Genomic DNA, 21,221 nt, shown 5'->3' on the forward strand with positions numbered 1-21,221 from the left:
CTAACATGAATACGGCATCTCCGCATTAGGGGAATTACTGTGAATGATGCCTTCTTCTAAAACTTATTAGTGTAACTATAAAAATAGTCAATAGTTCAAAAGTGCACTATCAGAAACTTGTACAATTGACTGCATGTCTTACCACTGCCCAAGACTACATAAAGAACGTAAAAGACATATCTAATAGTACACTGCCCAAAGGCAGTCTTCAAATGACGGGTGACAGTTTTTTCTAAAATAAGAGCTGCAGGAGCTAGATACAAAAGTGAAGCCCTCTCTGTAAAAGTTTAAGTTCTTCAGTAGAAAATACAAGACACATTCATAAAATCAATTTTTTATTTTGATAAAATCCTTATAAATATCAAAGCAATGGGTCAACTCCATTGTTTTCAATATGCAAGAAACATACAAAACTTTCGTTTATGATATGAAGCAGTAGCCTTATTGTTTTTTCTTCTGAGGCTACTCACTTGATAGGGAAACATATCAAAACCAACACTAAGTCTAAAAAGGGGTGTGAAAACATACAACACACTCTCGCTTACTCCATGCACACTTTCCTGATGTGCCCTTTAAGAAAGAACTATCCTGAGGTCTTTTTAGCCACATTCTTCTCCCTATGCCAGAAAACAAAAACCAAAGGGTTTTTCCCTTTGTTTAATACTTGTACCTGCTGCTAAATGCCTTTCATTTCTCTAATGGTCTATTTGTGCTCTCCTTCAGAAAACATTTAAAAGGAGAGGGCAGGCCTTGCAGCATATAATAGCTATATTCTGAGGAGGAGAAAACAAAAAAGTCCACCTCTCTTAAACTAAGCGAAAATATCTATATCTCTATGTCTAATTTATTAAAATAGCATATAAATTCAATCCTGATTGTGATTTCCTCATGTTTGTCCATCTAAGATCAAAAGACCCACTGAGGTAAAAGGCAGAGCCTATAAAACCTATAAAAAAATTAATTCATGGAAGATGAGTTGGTCAGAAGTACTACAGAGATTGATGGTAGTTGCTACCCATGAAACCTCTAGCTGCCTCTTCCAGGTATCACTGGTAACTATGTAGTTCTCATAGTTTGAGAGTAAATCTAATTCTATCCTAAGCTACATCCTATGGCAAGTTCATTAAAAAGAATAAAAATAAATTTGGCATAAAACAAACAATTATACTCAGATAAAAAAAGCTCTTGAGAGAAACTCAGGCTCAAGTCAATTCATAAAGACAGACATTTCAACATATTGCTATTGAGGGCTGAGCTTTTTATTAGATATCGACTTGATTCCAATTTCTTTGGCTTTCTCTGAATGTTCTCTTTGGTCTTCTCTTTGGCATATAAGTGCAACCACCAAAGTTCAACTATGACAGCCAGTACCTTGAGACGTTACAGACCTGAGCAGTGCTGTGCTCCACTGCAGAGTGTGAGGTATGCACCATGTGGATCACACTACAGCATCTAGCATGAAAGAGTCTGGAGCAACAGCCACCCCTGCCTTCTGATTTTAAGTGGTAAAAGTCTGATGCTACATGGATATAGTGTTATAGTTAGTCCCTTATTGTTCACCAAATGCAACAGACTACATTTAGACCCAAATAATTCTCTCTATGCCTTTCTACCTTGTAGTTTTCAGGTTTCAGGACAATTTCATCACTACACATTATGAAATTCAGGAATACCTAATCCACCTGGCAATACACAAAATCCTTACTATTTGCTTTTTAAAAAAACATCAGTCAGTACATGATTCCCGCTATGAAGTAGCCAGAATAACAGGATCATATAAACATCTGTTTTACTTAAATGCTGTTAGTCATTACTGCTTTGTGTCGAAAAGTGACATGATAACATCACTGAAATAGTTTTTCCTTGAGAATTACATTGTGAAGTCCTATATAGAAGCTAAATGTTATGTTAGAGACCAGAAGAATAAACCCAGAACATCCTATACTGCCAATAATACCAGGCATCCTGTTCAATAATTTGGTGGGAAATTCTGGGCAACTCCTTTACCACATCTGACCCTTATGATTAGCAGTGACCTCTGTGCTCCCAAACCAATGCACTCAAACACAGTCAGACCTGTTAATGTCGATGAACCTGCAACAGCTCAGGCAGGACATACCTGTCTGTGTGAAATGACTGCACGATAACCAGTAATAAAACAACACCTATTTGTTACAACAACTCAAGAAAAAAAAATTAAAAATCACAAAGTATATTAACTATTAAAATTAATTCAGCCTTTGGTTTCAGAGGGAGACTACTCTGGCTTTACTCCTTTAATTCCTTCTGACTTCTCGTCCTCTTAGAGGCTGGGGAGGCCGGTAGTTTCTCAGCAAGCAGCAGGCGACCTCGTCCTCAGCAGTGCTCAGGAGGCTGCGGAATTTGGCCAGCTGTGATCAAAAGACACATAAAGGTCAGCAGAAAACCCTCATATTGATACCAGTGAAAATGCATGTAGTAAATATTAAAGATACTTGTCACCTTTTTTCCACCTGGGAGAACAGAACTGTATTTTACTAAGGCATGTGGGGAATGGTAATTTCACCATTTCTGTCCTTGTAAATGAAAAAGGATGACTACTGAGAAAATGTCCCAAAATACATGTCAGCATGAAACTGTGCATAAGGATTACTTGTTTCCTATATTCACAGTTTTCTTCCATAACCTGATCTAAATAAGGAGGGTTTATATTTTTTAGTTGGATTTCATAGCTTGGAGATTCTGGAATGTTTTTTGCCAAAAATTACATCACGTTTCTTATAGTAAACACATTCTGTGTATGTTTTCTTGCTCAAAGAGTATATTCACAATTAACCTGGAATTGCAGGCGTGGTGATATAGAAAGCTGCTGTAATTGGCACTTACTCAAATCAGGAGAGACTCAAAATTCTTTCCTTGTGAAGACACAGAACAAGCAGTTATTCATACCTCAGCATATGCTGATCCCAGCAGAAACCCCTAGCAAAACTCCACGTCTCAACCTCAGGAAATCCAACTTGATTTAGTTTAGCATTTTGTTTTATTTCTAGTATTTCCAATATTCACTATTTCTATATATCACCTTACTTCCCTTCTAGGTTGCCAAAGGTAGGACATTATAATTATAATAGAGCATTTAGTTGTATGGCACATTGCATCTTATTTGCATTAAGAGAAAAAAAGTCAGTGCTATCTTGCTTCACCCCATTCTAAAGCTAACATTTGGAATTCACACTCCCTGTAAATTTATAAAAACTCAAAAGCTATTTTTAATTTCTTTCAACCTGAAAAATTTAACAAAAAGTCAGTAGCAAACTCTAAAGCCCCAAAGAAATACAAACCTGAGGAATAAAATTAAATGGCAGAACAGTATCAGTCATAGTGCTGACTGATCAATCACAACGGTGGACATTACTGGAAATACACACTTTTAGCTACATGCAACTTTATAAGAATATAGCATATTTCTACTTTACTACATAAGATATATCTAAAGTCTATGAAAAATGATTAGTAAAGAATCACTGTAATTGGCAGTTTCCCACACCATGTCCTCTGAACGTGTTACACATGGCTGTATATAGCATTTCACATTTTAGGACGTATTAATTATATATTTGCCCAAATAAGAAGCTTTTAACATGGACAATGGGTTCTCTTTAGAAAGTTGATACCTTAATGCAAATTTTCAATCCTAGATCCTCACGCATTGCAGTGAGTCTTACTTACAAAGCCAGATTGACTGGAGTGGGGAAGAGATACAGATGAGAAAAATGCACACACGACGGATTAGTGGGAGGGGGAGACCTTCAGGCCTTGGGAGCCAGCCCATTACTTGGAAGGTGAATGCTCTTCCCCCCTGCCCCCCCGCCACATGGCCCGTGACCCCGTAAGGAGCTCACACAGACCACCAGGGAGGGACGGAGGAAAGAGGAAGTTTATTGTGGGGTCGGGGTTTATAAGGCTTTTAGGAGGGTCAAAAGGGGACCAATCACAAGTTCAGGGTCACATAGAAAAAACCAATCAGGTAAAGAGTCAACAACCAATAGGAAGGGGTTAAAAAAGGACAATGAGAAACACCTCAGGACATCTTCCCAGGACACTCCTGTATGGGAGACAAGTCCCTCACGGAGGGGGGGGGGGGGGTGTCGGGAAAAAGGAACAATGACTTTGCAAAAAAGCAAAAGCCATTTTGAAACCTGTTTAAACGACATTAAAAACTTCTGTTTCTATAACATTTGAGTGATTTTCTTCTTTTTCTTCACTAGTCCACCTCTGACAGGACTTCTTCCATCCTATATATGGCAAATCCATTGCCACACACACTGAGCAAATAAATTACTTCAAATCACTTGCAAACAAAATCTGAGGTCTCCTGACTAACAAGGGTCCCACTCAGGAAGATGTCTTAACATTTACTATAAAGACTGAAGTCACCATTTCTGCTGAGTATGTGGTCTCTGGTCAGAAAAACTCTTTACACTCAAGAGCATCAGCCCGCTGGGTGTCACTGTTGCAACGTTAAGATACATCATGAAGCTTAATTTAACAAGAAATGTAAATAGACTCTTATGAAGTATCACAGTTTTCCTAAGACAGCCTAACATAAAACCCCAATTTATTACGATTGTATTTGCTTTTCACAATTCTAGTAAATTCATCAAGTTTTACATATCTGGAATGCAAGAATAAATTTACTATTCAGCTGCCAGATAAAAATGCCAGAGAAGAGGCTTGGGCAGGATATGCAAGTAATCAAATCAAATGGAATTCCAGAATTCCTAAGGGTCATCAGAACTCTTTTTTTGCTGTAAGTTCCTTATGGGTTATTTTTGATTATTAATTTTTAGAGTATGCAGATTCTTTTTACAAATGAATAATAAATAGCTGTTACAGTAGGAAAAGCAACAGGAAGTCAGGATAAATTTGATATACAAATTTTGCCTTTAGAAAATCCAATAAGTTCTGCAATGACATATTTGTGGATGTTATTTACAATTTCAAGTCTTACAAAAGCAACATTTTGGTAGTGGTGACAAATCAAACAGTACCTGTTCAGAACAAACACTTATGGGTTCTCTCAGAACAATCCAGATGACACTCTCAAGAAGAGGTGGAACAGTAAGAGAGCCAAAGTAAGTCCAGTAGTCCAGGGACTTGGGAAGCAGACAGCTAGGATCAAAGTTTGTGAATAGTGCTTTTTTACCCTGGAAATTAAAAGAAAAGGTCATTTGTATTCTAGGTTAATTATATTTAGAATTTTATTTCAAAGAAAAAAAAAGAAAAAGAAAAAGAAAAAACAGGGAAATGTTATTTAATGTTATTTATAAGCAAGAGGTCAAGATAAATCATGCCAAAGGAGGTAGAGCTTGTTTCACTATCAGGTGGGCTGGCAGCATCCTGGATGATGGAGGTCCTCATCAGTCAGACCTTCTGACGAGGTCTTACCTCTGTGACAGCTTTGCTGCTGCTGTCCCTGCTGCTGGCAGGACACCATCAAAGGTGTCATTTTAGCACAGGCTCCCCTGAGTTACAAGTGACCATGAGATGGAAGTTGAATGGAGAGGACAGAAGATGTTAGATTTTCCATGTGGTCTCTGTGGGGCTGGCAGAGTAACCCCACAGGTTACTGCCACTGGCTCCTTTCACCATTTGCTCCTCCCAGGTCCAAGTGTTACTACTGTTTCTCTGTGTTCCAGCTACCAGGCCAGAGAGGACTGTACAAAACATCATGTTGAGAATCAGGCTGATTTATCTCACACAAACAATAGAATTATTTCTCACCTCCGTTATTTCTCACCCTGTACCTCAGCAAAACAGGGGAAATACTTCCCTCATCTTTTTCACATCTTTCCCTAAAGTATGTTCTTACCCTGCTACTATTCTGATAGCAACACATTCATCAGAGACTGGGTTCTGTGAGGAATTAGTCTTTTCCTCTGATCTTTTACTGTATAAAAACTGTCTACTTAGTTTTCAGCCTAAGAAAAATGCTCCTAAACTGTCTCAAACCAGATGTGGATAGCTATGATACCAGTAATCAGGAAACATGAAAGTGAAGGGAGTAGCAGCCAGGTTTCAAAAAATAAAAAAAAAAACCAACATCAAAACAACAAAAGCAACTACCAATATTAGTATTTTTTTAGAAAAACTCATTTACCTTGATTCTGATGGTGTCCAAGCGGTCAGTAATCTTCTTCAGCTGAGGGTTGCATTCACCAATCTATTAAAACCAGAGAAAAGAGAAACACTGGAGCTCCAGGGAAAATAACAAAAATAAATAATCAAAAAGCAAATGCATAATGAATCTGTTTTATATAAAGCTCCTTAAGTGACTGTGAGAGCTGATGGATTTTGTGAAGCAGCCCGTAACTAGCTGGTCCTTGGAAACAGTACTGGTCATAAAGAAGATCCGCTCCCTTGCTGATAATAATTGTTCTGGCTACCCATAGTAATTATTTCAGCTACAAATGAATCACAGACTTTTCACTACAGGAGAACAGAAACCATCATTGTTCATGTTTTAATATGCAAGATATTAAGTGGCAAGCTTACATCTGTAATTTAAATTACTTAAAACATTGAGAATACTGTTCTTATGTATTCCAAGAAGAATCTGTCTGCTCAGAAGTCCAGTAAGACTTTCCCTTGAACCATTATAATGCAAACTTGAAAGACTGAATTAATGAAGCAGTTCTTTGCAACTGCTGCATGGAATGGCTTCCTGACTGTGCCAGCACCAGCACTAGCTGTGCTCAGGAAGCTGTGGCATCCACCGGAAACCACAGATTTGACCAAAGCCCTATCTTTTGCCATGGACTGTGTGAATTCTCCATCTGTTTCTTCATGCAGAAGTCAATGAAGCTGTTGCACAAGTTTAATTAATCTTAGAACAGGTACAAATGGCAAAAAGGTATATAAGAATTATAAGGAAATTCTCCAGTTTCTGGTTTTGGTTTCTTTATTATTATTATTTTCTAGAAGAAACTACCAGCTCAGAAACAAACTGTTAAAGAAACATTTGAATCAAATCAGATTGTCCCCATAAAGAAACCTATTAGTCAAGTACAGGTTATTTGGATCCATATAGGGGCAGCTGAATTAAGTTTCACATCTTATGCTGTACTGGAGTGCAAACTAGGCAAACAGACTCTCACTGTCTCAAAAAATCTCTTAATCTGATATTTTTATTCTTCAAGGAAGCATAGCTTTCCATATTGGCAGCTAAACACTATGAAGGAAACAAGTATAAAACAAGTATCTTTTTAGCAATAATTACACCAACCATCATGATTATCTCTTTGGGCTTATAATGCAGATTTATTAGGAGGGCTGGAGCATTCTTTTCTTACCTTCAGAAATACAGCCATGACTGCTAATCCATCTGACTGACGAGCTGCCTCAACAAAGCTGGAATACTTCTCTGCATTCCAATGGACCACATGAAGCTGAAAAGCAAGAGACACAGACAGCATCAACTCTCGCTGAACTGAAGCAGTGGCAAATGAATACTACAACTTTCTGGGTTAGATACTCTACTTCACTCTTTTGTATGCAGAGCCATTCAGTGCAGATATTTCATGAAATCAGTAAACATATAGTTCACACAAATGGTAAAAGTATTTCCAGGGGCTGGGATTATTCAAAGTTTAGCAGGAATCAGCACACCACAGTGCCTGGCAAACTGCTGTTGGGCCCCCAGATTTTGAATTGGGAAGTTAAGACAAGAAAGCCAAAGGTTATATAACTAAAGGTTTTAAATCCATATTTAGTACAGCTGATTTTAAAAAGTGATTGAAATTCATGAGGATGTCCTTAGTATTTTACTCATCTTTTTCTTTAATCAAGCTTTCAGTAACATTAATCGGCCACATAAATAGCTAGAAAACAGGCAGAGGAACACACATTAAACTTGCACTGACCCCTTGTCCCTTGTTTAGTTCAAGCTAAAAAGCAACATTTCATTTTTGATACTTTCCAAATGTTATTTTCTATGACCACCAGTAGTTAGGCCCTTACAACCAGCTTGATTATCTCAGGTTTGAGCATTTGCATTTCCAACATGTATTACTCTGGAACTGTCCTCTTGTACTTGCGTAAGCAGCTTAAAGACACCACCTAGCCAGGTGGAAAAAGGAAAAGCCCATGATCTCTGCTCCCACATCACCTAAGTCCCTCCTGCTCAACCAGGTTTCCTAATTCCTGACCACAATTCATGGTGGAAGCTCCTGGTTCTCAGGAAGCTCCAGGATATCCCAGCCTCAGGAGAGAGCATAAACAGTCACACAGCACTTACGTCTAAGTACTTCAAAAACATTAATTACTGTCACAAATCCTCAATGGATTAGTAAATCTTATTACCCACAGTTTTTAGACAGAGACGCTCAGAAGCAGGGCATGAGATTGGCTTTTCTAAAATTGGTGGCCATCTTTTCAGACCTTGAACTTTAGGAGTGCTGAAAAGCAGCTTCATTGAATGACTTAAACTGGGATGTATCCCTGAAAAAAAGGCTTCCTTTTGGAATACAGCACTTACAAGACATCTAAAGTAAAAGCAATTTAGGAAAGCTGGAACTTGCTTTAAAGGTTTCCTATGGGAAATAACATAGCTGCATGGCTGAAATAGGGATCTAGGAGAATGAAGATTTTTACCCTAAATCTCAATCCTTGCCTAACCTCTCTGAGTTTCAATTTTTCATATCTCTTACTTGGTCTTACTTCATGTTAATTTTTGTTAAGCACTTGGGCTCTAAAATGCTGAAACATTACTTCCAGCAAGTAAGGAATATCACTGTAGTCAACAATAATACATGTATGGCCACGATGACACACATGCTGGCTCACAGCTTCAGAAATCCTTGAAGGAAAGTTGCTAAAAATATTATAAATTAAACCAGGAAGAGAACATAGTCCACTAAACCTTTCACAAGTGCATTAGTGTCCTGGAGCTCATAATGTCTGCACCACTCACTATTATAAGTTCACAGAAGCTACATTGAACAACTTTTAAACAATTACCTTTTAACATACACAAAAAGGAAACAGATACTCTCAGTCAGAATTGACTTTTATTGTGGATTTGAAAAAAAAAAAAGGGAAAAAAGCTAACAAAGAACAAAAAGGAAAATTCCCACAACTACTAAGAGCCCACTCCACCCCCTCATAGCTTTACCCCAAAAAAACCCAAGCCCACCATCCCAAAAAACAAAAAAATCCCCAAAGAAACAGAGCTGTGAAACACTTTTGGGTATAGACCCCTTCTCAATGGCTGGTGACTTCTCTGTAAGGAATATATCCCGTCTTACCACCGCTCTGTCACTGCAGCTTGTGAAGAGATCTTGATCAGATCATATGTTGTCACAAAGAATGGAGCCACGGATCGCTTCTGCTTCCCGGTGGGATTAGAGGCCAAACCTTGAAGCCTTCTTTACCTGTACACTAGTTCTTTCTTCAACTCAGTTGATGCTTTTTCTTGAAATCTTCCACATCTTCCTTACAAAGGTGAGCACTGAAACCATTTTCACGTCTCCTTCTGAGGTATTTTCTTTTGTGTGAACAATGCTCAGAAGCCTTGATTTTAATTCTGCGTTTCTTATCCCAAAGCCAAAGTGACGTCTGGAGAGCTTCTTGTGGAGGGTTACCCAACCAACAGGTAACAGAAGGTTTTTAGACTGGCTAGAAATTCAGAGATATTTTCTCCTTCTGTTTGGTTTCTTAGATGGGAAACATATAATTTTCTCAGCTAGAAATTTGGGGTTGGTACTTAATGGTTTTAAAGCACCTCTATTAATTCTTTATATTCCATCTCACCTGGTTCCTGTGGAAAACATAAGCCTTTAAACACTGCAAATATCACTTTTCCCCATTAGTGTTAGAAAACTGATCTTTTTTTCCTGACTGCTCTTACATCACTTCCAGCAAAATCTGATCACACTACTGTGCATACATTGCATTTTTTCTTCTGTAGTATTATGCCTTTTATTTGTCCATTACCATTTATTTTTATACTTTTTACTTCTTTTTAACCCCAGAAAACTCTTCCACTCTCTGAATTACCTGTTGTTAAAGACCTCAGTCTCATCAAAATACTCCATGTTACTTCCATTTGCAAAGAGGAATCTCATACTGAATACTTTTTCTTGCAGATTACTCAAATGCACCAAAGGAGACAGAGCAGGAGTGAAAGCTCCATGCCAGAGCAGATGGTGCATGTCTCCTTGTGGCACCTCCACTGAAACACATTACCCCACAGATAGCAGGCATCCCACAGATACTCAAGTGCATTCTTAAAGTCATAACCACCACATCGCTAAGTGCACCACAAAATGCAATACTCTAAGTCTTGCATAAACTTTACACTGCACAGGCCCCAAATCAAATAATTCTGTTGTTTGTCATTGAAGTTGACTTTGAAAATGTTCTCCAAGGAAGAGACAGTGAAAGACAAAGTTTAAAATAGCTCTTGAACATTAAATCTTGCTCTTATCAAGCTCTTGTCTTCTGTACTCCTTTTTTAATCCTCTCCAAAGCTCTCAAATAGGTTCTCCTTTGAGAAAGGACCAAACATGCAAGACTTCAGGAAGACTGCTTGTCTTTTGATAAAATGCAGGGAAGATGAAAAGCGGGAAGAGGAGGGGCAACATTATTCTTACAATGGAAAACTAGTCACAAGCTTAGAGGTGCAGATGAGTCCATGCAAAGCCTTACCTCTGCCGCATACTTCATCCCATCCACCGCGTGCTCAGAGCCGGCTTCATCGTTGGACCCCCAATGGAAGTGAATCTGGCGCAGCCTGTAGGTCCCGCTGAGTGGCCCCCCAGTCAGCACTGGAAACCCAAGCAGAGGAAAAGGCTTCACTGCAGGAACAGGAGCCTCTACCCACATCCTCTAACCTCACACCAAACTTCAGTCTTTGGACAGTCCTTTGCTCCTTCTAAAAAGCTCTCTCAGATGGCTTCCCACTTCTTGGAAGTACTACAGAAACACTCACTTGTCCGGGATATGACTATCAAAATTGCATTTATGTGTAGATTAGTGGGTTATGGGCAACTAAAGGGTATGTTGTTATCTCCAGGTTTGTCTTGCTATGGGTTGAATATTTCTCAGAAAATGGGAAAATACTTCTATTTTGCAACATTCAAGAGAGTTTCCTCTCTTGAATAAATTTGAAAGAATCACTAAGAAATTAGGCTTAAAATATAGATTTTGTGAATAAAAGGGGTGATCATAAAAATGTAATGTCAGCACAATTTCTTCTTCTCTTTGAAATTTGGAGGAAAATAGGTGGAGCTTAAAAAAATTTCAAGGCTCCTTCCTTCATTTACAGCTAGATCTAGTTACATCAGATTGGAGTCAGAGAAAAAGGAGCTTATATCAACATAAATAAAAATAAGCCGACGCTGCATATGCATTGTACAACGGCAATATTACTGACAATTAGCCAGGGCTGGAAGGCATGTACTATGAGGAGTGGCTAAGTACTTTGGGCTTGTCTAGTTTGGAGAAAAGAAGGCTGGGAAGTGTCCTCACTGCTCTCTACGGCTTCCTGAGGAGGGGAAGCAGAGAGTAAGCTGCTGGTCTCTTCTCTCAGGTATCCAGTGACAGGACTCATGGGAAAGGCTCAAAGCTGTGCTAGGGCAGGTTTAAACCGGACACTGGGAAGCATTTCTTTACTGAGGGTGGTCAAACGCTGGAACAGGTTTCCTAGAGAGGTGGTCAATGCCCCAAGCCTGTCAGTGTTTAAGAGGTGTTTGGACAATGCCCTTAACAACATGCTTCAACTTTTGGTCAGCCCTGAATTGCTCAGGCAGCTGGATCATTGTAGGTCCCTTCCAACTGAAAGAATCCGCTATATTTTATTCTATTCTAATGCTATTCTGTTCTAATTCTATTCTGTTCTGATGTAATTCTATTCAACCTAACATGCATACGGGTAGGCTTTTCCTTGTTTTGCTTTTGCAAGTGCTCATCATTTGTGCATCAGAGTTAGAACCAAACCAGCTCTGCACAGAGACTTGAATGCGAATCGTATTCAGAAAGATTCCTTATTCCCTGCAAAACAAAACATTCCATTCTCTGGGCTCCATATGTCCTCTGAAGGTTTGGGAATAGTTTACTGGCTCATAGAAATTTTAAGGAGAAATGAGGGGAGCTGTACCCAGATGGTTTTTAAATTAAGAGCAGTGGGGAGAACAATTTTTTCTCTCTTCTAGCTTTAGTCCCAAACCTAAACTTTCTCAGGAACAAAATACACCAAATAAAGATGAAAGAATTTTAAGTTGCCTATTTGCTAACACAAGTAGCCTGGCTAATGAAAAGGAACTGGGACTGTTTATATGGGGGGAAAAATATTTGAGTTCCTTAAAGCTTCAACTCAAACCCATGCTTTTACACAGCCTACAGATAGAGGGGATGGGGAAATGGCACTCCTAAAACAAATTCCTTCTTTCAAGGAATGAAAACTTGAAGGCAAATGATCCTAGAAATGTGTAAAGATTGGTGCTGTAACTGGTTGAGGAAAAACTATTATGTAGAAATGCATCGGAGTGAAATACTTCTGCTGAAAAATGTGAAAAACAGCCTGATGATGTATTTGTGCCACGTCGTACAGTGATGGTAAATCCCTTTCATTCCAATCGTTATTAAGGAGGAGGCTGGTCAGAAGCTTTTTGGGCAAATATCAGTATCTCAAATTTTGAAAAATGTTAGAAGAAGATCAATAGACTAATTTCAAAGAATGGAGCTAATGTGGTACCGAAGAGCATAAACAGACTTAAACAAACAGTTACAGACCTGACAGCCCAGTTTCAATGCTGACCAAAGTGAAGAAATAGTTCATATGGAAGTCAGTTGATAATGCGTTAAAAGACGCTAATGTATTTAGTACCAATTAATTTGATTTTTTTTTTCATGAAACCAACACATAGCAGGAGTCCTTACTTCACAGGGGAGCCCCAGAAGCCAAATTTGGGCCCTAGAAAATTCAGTATTTTTTGAGCAATGACCTGAAAGAAAACAAAAACATTACTGATAAAGTTTGTCAGTGACAAATATTAGGGAAAATAGCGAATTACTCAGTTTATGGATGTGGATTGAAGAATCTAGTCCATACACAGAAGATATGGACTATGCTGAAGGAGACTGGGGACTACATCTGTTAATTATCTGATCTACATTTGCCAGTGCTTTGCCATGACATGAACTATATTCTTGGAGATATGGCCTGAATAAAGGAGGATCACATTACCATTGTGTTGGTACCATGGTAAGCCTACAGAAATGCTATTTAGGCTCTGTCACTTCATGGATGGAATTAAGAGAGTGGAAGAGGTTCTTGGTGTATACACATTCATTGCCTTTTTTTTTCAAAAAAAAAGAGTTTAAAGGCTAAGTTGATACAACTCACATCAGCTGATGTGCTGTGAGGGTAATTAACCATTAGAACAACTTACCAAAGGCTGTGGTAGGTTCATCATCGCTGGAAAATTTGAAATCAAGATTGTGTGTTTTTCTAAGAGATGTGCTTTACTTCACCAGTGCCTAGTAGGCTTGAAGCAGAGATTAATTCTGGGAAGTTCCGTGGCATCTGACACACACGAGGTCAGACCGATCACTGATGATCAGCTGGTGGCCCTCAGGCAACATCCAATGTTGCTTGTATTGACAGAAAATTTAAAACTAAGACTGTGCAGGAAACCAAAGCACAATGGTGTCTCCATCTATTTCTCTCCCTGTTGACACTATAAGCTAACAAGTCCTCAGGACTAATGGACAGCATGATCAAAAATTAATTTCCCTCTGGCTTTGACCCTTGGGAAAGCATTATATGGGCTTGGATCCTCAGCTAAGACTCAGGCATCCACAAGATGATATTACTGCTTGAAGATTCTGTGCTCCTACAGTTTCAAGGGGGGTTGTGCTAGTTTGTCTAACATCTAAGACAAGGTTTTAAAGATGAAGGTACTAACATTACAAAGACTATGCTAAACCAGAGAACTATTGCTTGCAAAAAGGGAAGCTACATACTCCTGGAAAAGACTGGGACAATAACACTGTTCAGAGAAGAAAAGGGATCATTTGGGATATATTTCACTTGTTCTGTATCGGCTCTTTCCTGACACAAGAAGTCCAAGTATGGGTTGTAAAAAGGGGAAAAACATACAACCAAAGCTGCAGCTAAATTCAGAGAAGAGATTTGAGCGATTCAGTTGGAATGAACCTGTAATGAGACACAAAGGATTCATCTGCAGTGAGAGAGAGAGCAGCATTTGAAAAATTGTACACAACACTGTTCAGACATGATGGCTGGCACTACCCAGACGGTTGGGGTGGATCAAACCATCACTGTGAATAGGGAATCCCAGCACTTCCTGAGAAACACAATCTCGAACTCATGTACAAATAAATTCCCACATTGTATAATACTGAAAGGCAGGGAAAAAAAGGAATCTCTCATCTGGAGAAGCAAAGCCTTATCGTTCATGAGGAATTCATACCCAATAGTGAGATGTGCCCAGGCTCTATGCACTCTGTATAGAAGACACAGTACAACAGGAAAGGAACAAACCTGATCTGTTGATGGTGTCATCGAACTCCACACTGGTGGAGTGCCCGTTGTTAAGGATGATTTTAGCAGAAGCTGGATCATAATTGGGATTTAGAGGACGGAGGGAGGGATCATACTTGGTTTCCTCAGTTTTGATGTCGATGGGTGACTGACGGTCTCCATTAGCGACAGGAAAAACCTCCTTCCAGTGGGCAGGCCCTGCAACGCATTGGAGGAGAAGTCTAAATTGATGACAGCACCCTCATTCTTCTGAAAGAAAACTTGCTTGAATTGTTCTCATTTGTATCTTTTAAATTCAAAAAGGATGAATCAGAAAAACACAGATCAAAATACTCAGCTACTTTTGCTGCATCACATTGCAACAGCAGCTCTCAGGACCCCTTCATGTACCTTGCACGTACCCTTGAACAAGGCCACATGCAGTATATAGATAATTATTCACAGTTAAGACTCAACTATGCACAAGAAACATATAACAAATGCTCATTCAAATCAAGCATCCTGTATCCAAGAGACACTATTCCCCAATAAATTTCTGACATGCCATTTTTGCCTATTATCATGTCTTATTATGTCTTTAAGGATTACCTCTTTTCTATCCAAATCCTGACATTAAGGATTTTTTTTATACCTTAGTCATTTGCTGCAAAAGACCTGAGAACACATCTTCTACTGACTATGCTGAATGAGATGGGGAGATGTCAAAAAAGGTAAAAAAAGTTGAGTGGTTCACAGGCTCTTCTGGAGCCTGATGGCAGTGCTGCACTACTGGTCACCTCCAACTCTGTACACCAGCTGTCACAACAAAAGAGAGACTGTTACCCTCTAATCACAAAGTCTATACACACACACACACACACACACACACACACACACACACACACACACACACTAGTGTAGCACTAACAAAATCCAAGAACAGGAACACTGAGGACAGTGGTGCCTGCACGCTGATAAATGAAAGTAGATCTTCCAGACACAGACTTGTAGCACCATTATCAGTGTCAGGTAGAAATTAAAGGACTAAAGAAGTTGTTAACCAATATCAGTGATCTCAAGTTAGCCTTCCTCCCTCCATGCAAGCTAAGCCAAATGTAAGCTGAAAAGCTAATAAATCAATAATATGGATATGAGAAAATGGCAAATGCCATTCTAAAACGGTAAGAAAAGCTTCATTGATGAGATGTGTGAGTTATCTGTTATCTACTAAACATCAGAGTTCTCAGTAAGAATACATATTCCATTTTCTAACCATGTCTAGATAAAGAGGCCAAAGAAGAAAATATGAACAATAAGTTGCTTGGGGAATATTTTGGGTAAGTAAAGATAAAAAACAAGGTTTAGAATGGAAAAGAGGATAAAGTAAGGAGAAAGAGGAAAGGGAAAAAGAGAAAGGTGAAAGGGGAAAGTCTGCAGGACAAAGGATCTTTCAGTATTAATAAATGTATAGTACTCCAGGCTTATAAAGGATATGAAGCATAATAAATCAACTAAGAGAGACTAGATATAAGAAAACCTTAATATAAGCATGAGAACCTAATCTTACAAAATCTGCATCACTGGAAATCTTTGTGACTGTCTATATGGAAGATAACTGATTTCAGTGTAAAAATTAGCCTGCTGGTTTGGGTCTTTTTGGACAGCTTAGCGCTTAAATAAACATATTGACAATAAAGGATTAAAATGTATGACACCATGATTAACAGCCTAACATCAAAACCTGAGAGACATTTTTCTTTCCTCGACTTCAACAGAAGTAAACACAGCTGAGAAATTCACAGGTGCTAAAGGCGCCCCAACAGTAAATCAGGGAGGGAAGCGCCTGCAGCGCCGTGGGGCAGCAGCTTGCACAGCCATCTGGGCAGAGGCTGATTCTCCTCTGAGCAGCACCAAAAAATGGGAGAGGAGAACTTGAAAGAACAGCCTAAGACTTAAGCCTCAGGCAGAAGAAAGGCAACGGCCTTTCGTCTTGAATTTGTTAAAAAGTCCTTTTGTTAATGACTGTATTAACTAAATGCATTAAGGAAATCGCTTCTAAGGCAGAAGATAAAAATCCTACTGGTTTGAAATATAAAACTGTTTCAACTTAATTTTTCTCACTTCACAAATGGTCATCAAAGCTATCCAATATTTTAATTACATAGCATATATTTAATTGTATTTAGATTCTAGTACCCTGTAGTTAGAGATGCAACGCGAAGTTTTATTCATAAGAACCATCACTCCATCATTTATACCTAACTACTGTGTTTTGGGATGCTTACAAAAAGCTTATTGCTACTTAATTTTAATGTTTCCAATATTCCTTAACTGAGAAAAAGCAAAATACATTTATGTGCTTAACTACTTGGTCTATTTGCTCTAATTCAAAAATAACTACAGTTATAGTACAGTACATAATATGAAAGATTTGCATTCAGAAATAATACAAAGGTGCCTAAAAGAGGACCCAAGGCTGTGTTTCTATCATTAGCTAATTATTTTACAGTAAACTTCAGTTCTAAAAAGACATGGTAGTTGTTTTTGTACTTGTTCTTGGCTCAGATGACCAAAATACTGTTTTGCTATGCTGATTAAACGTCTATAGTAAACAAGACTACCAGAAATAGGATCTTTTAAATAATACACAAAAATATCAGGAAACTTCAGGTCATATCAAGCAGTATTTCTTACTAGATAATCTATCAGCAATCTAATACAATTATTATACTCTTGCCACTCTAGGAAAACTGTGACTCAATTCATTACTACAGACTCTACCCCACCACAACCTGTGGATATGACTGTTGAAAAAAGTCATTACAGTTGGAAGAAATGCTCAAATGCATGTCATACAATTGGATTTAAGCAATGGGATCTCCAGGGTGAAAATTTCTTCTGAATTTGGACCTGAACTAGGTGCCTTCATATTAATATAATGTACACTTTAGTTTTATAAATATGTACTTTAAGACATATCCAGGAAAGTATAACTCACTACTCACCTCCCTTCATTTTTTCATTTACTGAAGGAAAATGATTAATATACCAGTTTTTGAACTTATGATATGCTCTCTTGTTGTTGGGAAAGTGTTCTATTGCTAGAGGCGATTACCTAGTAGCTCTTAACAATCAAAGCCATTGTGACCAAGATTTATGACAAAACCCCAAACCATTTGCTCTGAAGATTTCTTGCCTTTATTTTGGACACAGCATTACCAATTGCAATGCACACCTCTGACACTTTTAGGTCAGACTATCGCTGCATATACCACTCACCAGCACTGCACAAATCCAGTTCACGACACAGACCTCATAATGAAGGTAGTTAGGAATTTGCCAGGAAATAGAACTCATTGTAGCACCTGACAATGTTGTGTTTTTCTCCAACTGCAGTTAAAGATCACGAATTTCATCAAAAGGATAGACTAACTTGAGACAAGCCCAGTGAAGACAGTGCAGGACACAGCTCAGTTCCAGGGAGCCTCTATATGTGCATAAATAGAGCATGTACAGGTGAAAAAGTGGATTTTTTTTTTAAGAGTTTGCTATTACATATAGAAAGTGCATTATTTTATTATGGTCTGACCTTGACAGGATCACATCCTTATTTATTCCTAAAGAGAATCCATTGCCCAGTTTATCATCATACACAAAGTGCTTAAATTTATAAAGTTAGGTTTGCAAGTAATTTAGTTGCGTATTAGGTTACAATAAGATTAGCTCAAATAAAAATCATTAAAAAATAATAATGGGTAAAATAAGTGTATTTTTTTAAAGCAGCTATCAAAATGATGTAATGATTCTCAGAGAAAAAAAATCTATAAGGAGTTATAGTTGGACTCAAGTATCTTAAAGCTCTTTTCCAGCCTAAATGATTCTCTGTGGCTCTATGAATCATATCCCTTTTATTTATAAAATGCATCGCTGTTGCAGTAGTAACAGTAGTAACTAGATCAAGAGAATTTTTTTGCAGTAAAAGACAATACATGTAAGTATTTTTCATATATTTCATTAAACAAATAGTAAACAGAAGGCAATTGACTTCCCACTGTGGTTCCTTCCAACCTTACTCATTCTGTGATTCTGTGATTTGCCTTTTAACTAAGGGAATTCCCCAGTAAACAAAAAGGACTGTTCCTGTGAAGGGTGAGAAGACTCCCCTCGACAGGAACCTTGAGCAGCAGTGAATACCATGAATGATGCCACAATGAAGTCAGTTTTCATGATTTCAATATTGTGCCTCTATAGATAAGCACAATAAGGTATGAGGTAAGAGAAGGGGCAAGAAAGCAAAGGTCAAGGTTTTCATAGAAATAAAATGATGTCTTGTTGCATTTCAGAAATACATGCATCAAAGCAACCAAGAACTTCTATATGGCAAGCTACTGGTAGCAGAGAGGCTACAAGGGTGGCTTCTGTGAGAAGCTGTAGAAGCTTCCCCGTGGGGTGCCCGTGCTGGAGCAGTTTGTGAAGAACTGCAGCCTGTGGGAAGAATTCACATTGGAGAAGTCCATAGTGGGCTTCTCTCCATGAGACCCTATGCTGCAGCAGGGGCAGAGTGTGAGGAGTCCTCCCGCTGAGGAGGAAGGAGTGATGAACTGAGACGTGATGAACTGACTGCAGCCCCCACTCCCTGTCTCCTGCACTGCTGGGGGGGGGAGGATGTAGAGAAAATCAAGAGTGAAGCTGAGCCTGGAATAAAGGGAGGGGTGGAGGGAAGTTGTTTCAAAGATTTAGTTTTATTTTCTCATTATCCTACTCTGATTTGATAGGTAACAAATAAAACTAAATGCCCCCAGTTGAGTCTGTTCTGCCCATGATGGTAAGTGGTAAGTGATCTCTCCCTGTCCTTATCTCGACCCACAAGCCTTTCAGTCTATTTTCGCTCCCCTGTCCAGCTGAGGAGGAGAGTGATAGAGCTGCTTTGGTGAACATCTGGCATCTAGTCACGTTAATCACAAAAACTTTTAATTCTGTCTGTAACAGAGGGCCCATGCCCTATATGTAGATATACCATATAAGCAGACATGTGTAAGTAATATCTGACAGTTTACTTTATGCATGTATTTATGTTGCGACTGTTGCAAGTAACAAATGCAGAACTCAGAGGGAACACAGATGTCTTTTCAACTCCACAGGCAGTCAACTATAGATATAAGTGCACCAGATTTAACTAATTTCACTTTGTTTCTGCCTCATGAGTTGCAAAAGTTGATCTGAGTTTCAGGGAACCTATTTTATGCCTTCTCTCTTTTAGTCTCCTGTGAGAGGCAAGGGAAAGGAGGTGGACTGATGAGGAACTACCCACCTCACAGCTGCTGGGGGCTCCAAAAAAGGAGAGAGTGAAAGGCAAACTCCATCTCGAATATGTTATCAGCCAGTAAACAGTGTTATAGGAGAAAGTGGGCCCCAAGCAATGTCCAGGGCCACCCCTATAGAAACTCTGGTGGCCTCCCCTCTCTAGAAGTTGAGAATAGCAAACAAGGAGAGATAGGATAAGGCAGGGAGGGTGGGCTTCTTATCTGGACTGTGCAGGTGAAGCTCACAGCATGGAAACATATGGAGAAACAAATTTGAAAAACAAGACCCATTTACGTCTTCAGGGGAGGGGTAGAGCAGACTGCATAACAGCAGATAACACACCTAATCATTGCAACATCACTGTGATCCACCACCACCCAGTTTTTCAGGAAAAGTACATCCATCCAGAAAAGATGGAACAAGAGGGCCAGAAAGGAAAGGCAGTACTTGCACAAACAGTATTCCGAAATCTATATATTCTTACAGGCATTAGTATATGCAAAGATATAGCTGTCTCCTTTTACTGTCATGGCGTCTTATTTCACTGTGTACAGACAATAAAAGTTATTCCATGTATTTTGTCAGAGCCGAGCCTCCAATCTTCAAAATCACTTCTACTTGCATGACTTGTGAGACCGTCTGCACACAGGAGCAGCGTTTGCATGACTTAAAATGCAAACCAGAACAAAGTCTTTAAGCCTGCTGATGAGCACATCTTGGGACTTCAAAGACCGGCAAGATTAAGGAAACCATGGAACAACTAAAATCCAAAAGTATCTCCTCTTAGGTGCATAGTTATACATTTAAATGACCAATTCTAGTAACCAAGATTTCCCACCGTGTAACAGAAGCAGAAAACAGCTGGAATCAGAAAGGCACTGCTGATACAGCAGCTCCGATCAGTGTGACTGTTCAACAAGTACTCGATGTGCACACGCAACTGTTCATGTACACGAGCAAACGAAATCGCGACCAGAAACGCGACAGACCCGACTCGAGCCAAGCCCCGGCCCGACTCTGCAGGCGATGCCTCACGCACGGACACCTCTCTCAGCCGCCTGCCTTGCAGAATGCCGAGACAAAAATCTGCTCGCTCTCACGCTGCACAGCCGCGACAGCATCTCAGCTCATCCAGCTTTCCCGCGGGCGCGGGAGCTGCCGATCCCGGCGGCGGGAGGCGCCCTCGGGGGGACCCCGCCGGCCGCCCCGACGACCCCCCGCCTGCCGCTCCCCTACCGTTGTGCTCGTCGTATCCCCAGTGCAGCATGGCTCTGCTCTCCTGCCGGCACAGGACGGACGGGACGGGATGGGACAGGACGGGATGGGACGGGCTGGGACGGGAGAGGCGGCTGCGCCCGATTTGAAGGCGACGGGCGGCGACGCCCCGATCCTC

General features: G+C 39.5%; 1 protein-coding gene and 1 long non-coding RNA gene across 5 annotated transcripts; one reads left to right on the forward strand and one right to left on the reverse strand.

Annotated features, from left to right (window-relative positions):
• Positions 1-926: 926 nt before the first annotated feature.
• Positions 927-21,159, reverse strand: LOC116796257 (carbonic anhydrase 13-like). 4 transcript variants are annotated; one of them, XM_032706741.1, is made up of 7 exons: positions 21,065-21,159; positions 14,546-14,743; positions 10,687-10,805; positions 7,332-7,427; positions 6,140-6,202; positions 5,031-5,186; positions 927-2,390 (listed from the first exon to the last, which is right to left on the reverse strand). In XM_032706741.1, exons 1-7 carry the CDS (start codon positions 21,093-21,095, stop codon positions 2,277-2,279), a joined length of 777 nt encoding a protein of 258 aa, XP_032562632.1. In that variant the 5' UTR covers positions 21,096-21,159; the 3' UTR covers positions 927-2,276. The 4 variants fall into 4 exon arrangements, with proteins under 4 accessions (XP_032562632.1, XP_032562657.1, XP_032562648.1 ...); XM_032706766.1 differs by lacking the exons at positions 14,546-14,743; positions 21,065-21,159 and adding exons at positions 12,919-12,983; positions 13,431-14,186; XM_032706757.1 differs by lacking the exons at positions 14,546-14,743; positions 21,065-21,159 and adding an exon at positions 12,919-14,186.
• Positions 9,304-10,582, forward strand: LOC116796299. Its single transcript, XR_004360313.1, has 3 exons — positions 9,304-9,480; positions 9,583-9,631; positions 10,125-10,582. It is a non-coding gene; the product is annotated as an uncharacterized LOC116796299 (long non-coding RNA).
• Positions 21,160-21,221: the final 62 nt, after the last annotated feature.

The sequence above is a fragment of the Chiroxiphia lanceolata genome, chromosome 1 (assembly GCF_009829145.1).
Source record: "Chiroxiphia lanceolata isolate bChiLan1 chromosome 1, bChiLan1.pri, whole genome shotgun sequence".
NCBI lineage: Eukaryota > Metazoa > Chordata > Aves > Passeriformes > Pipridae > Chiroxiphia > Chiroxiphia lanceolata.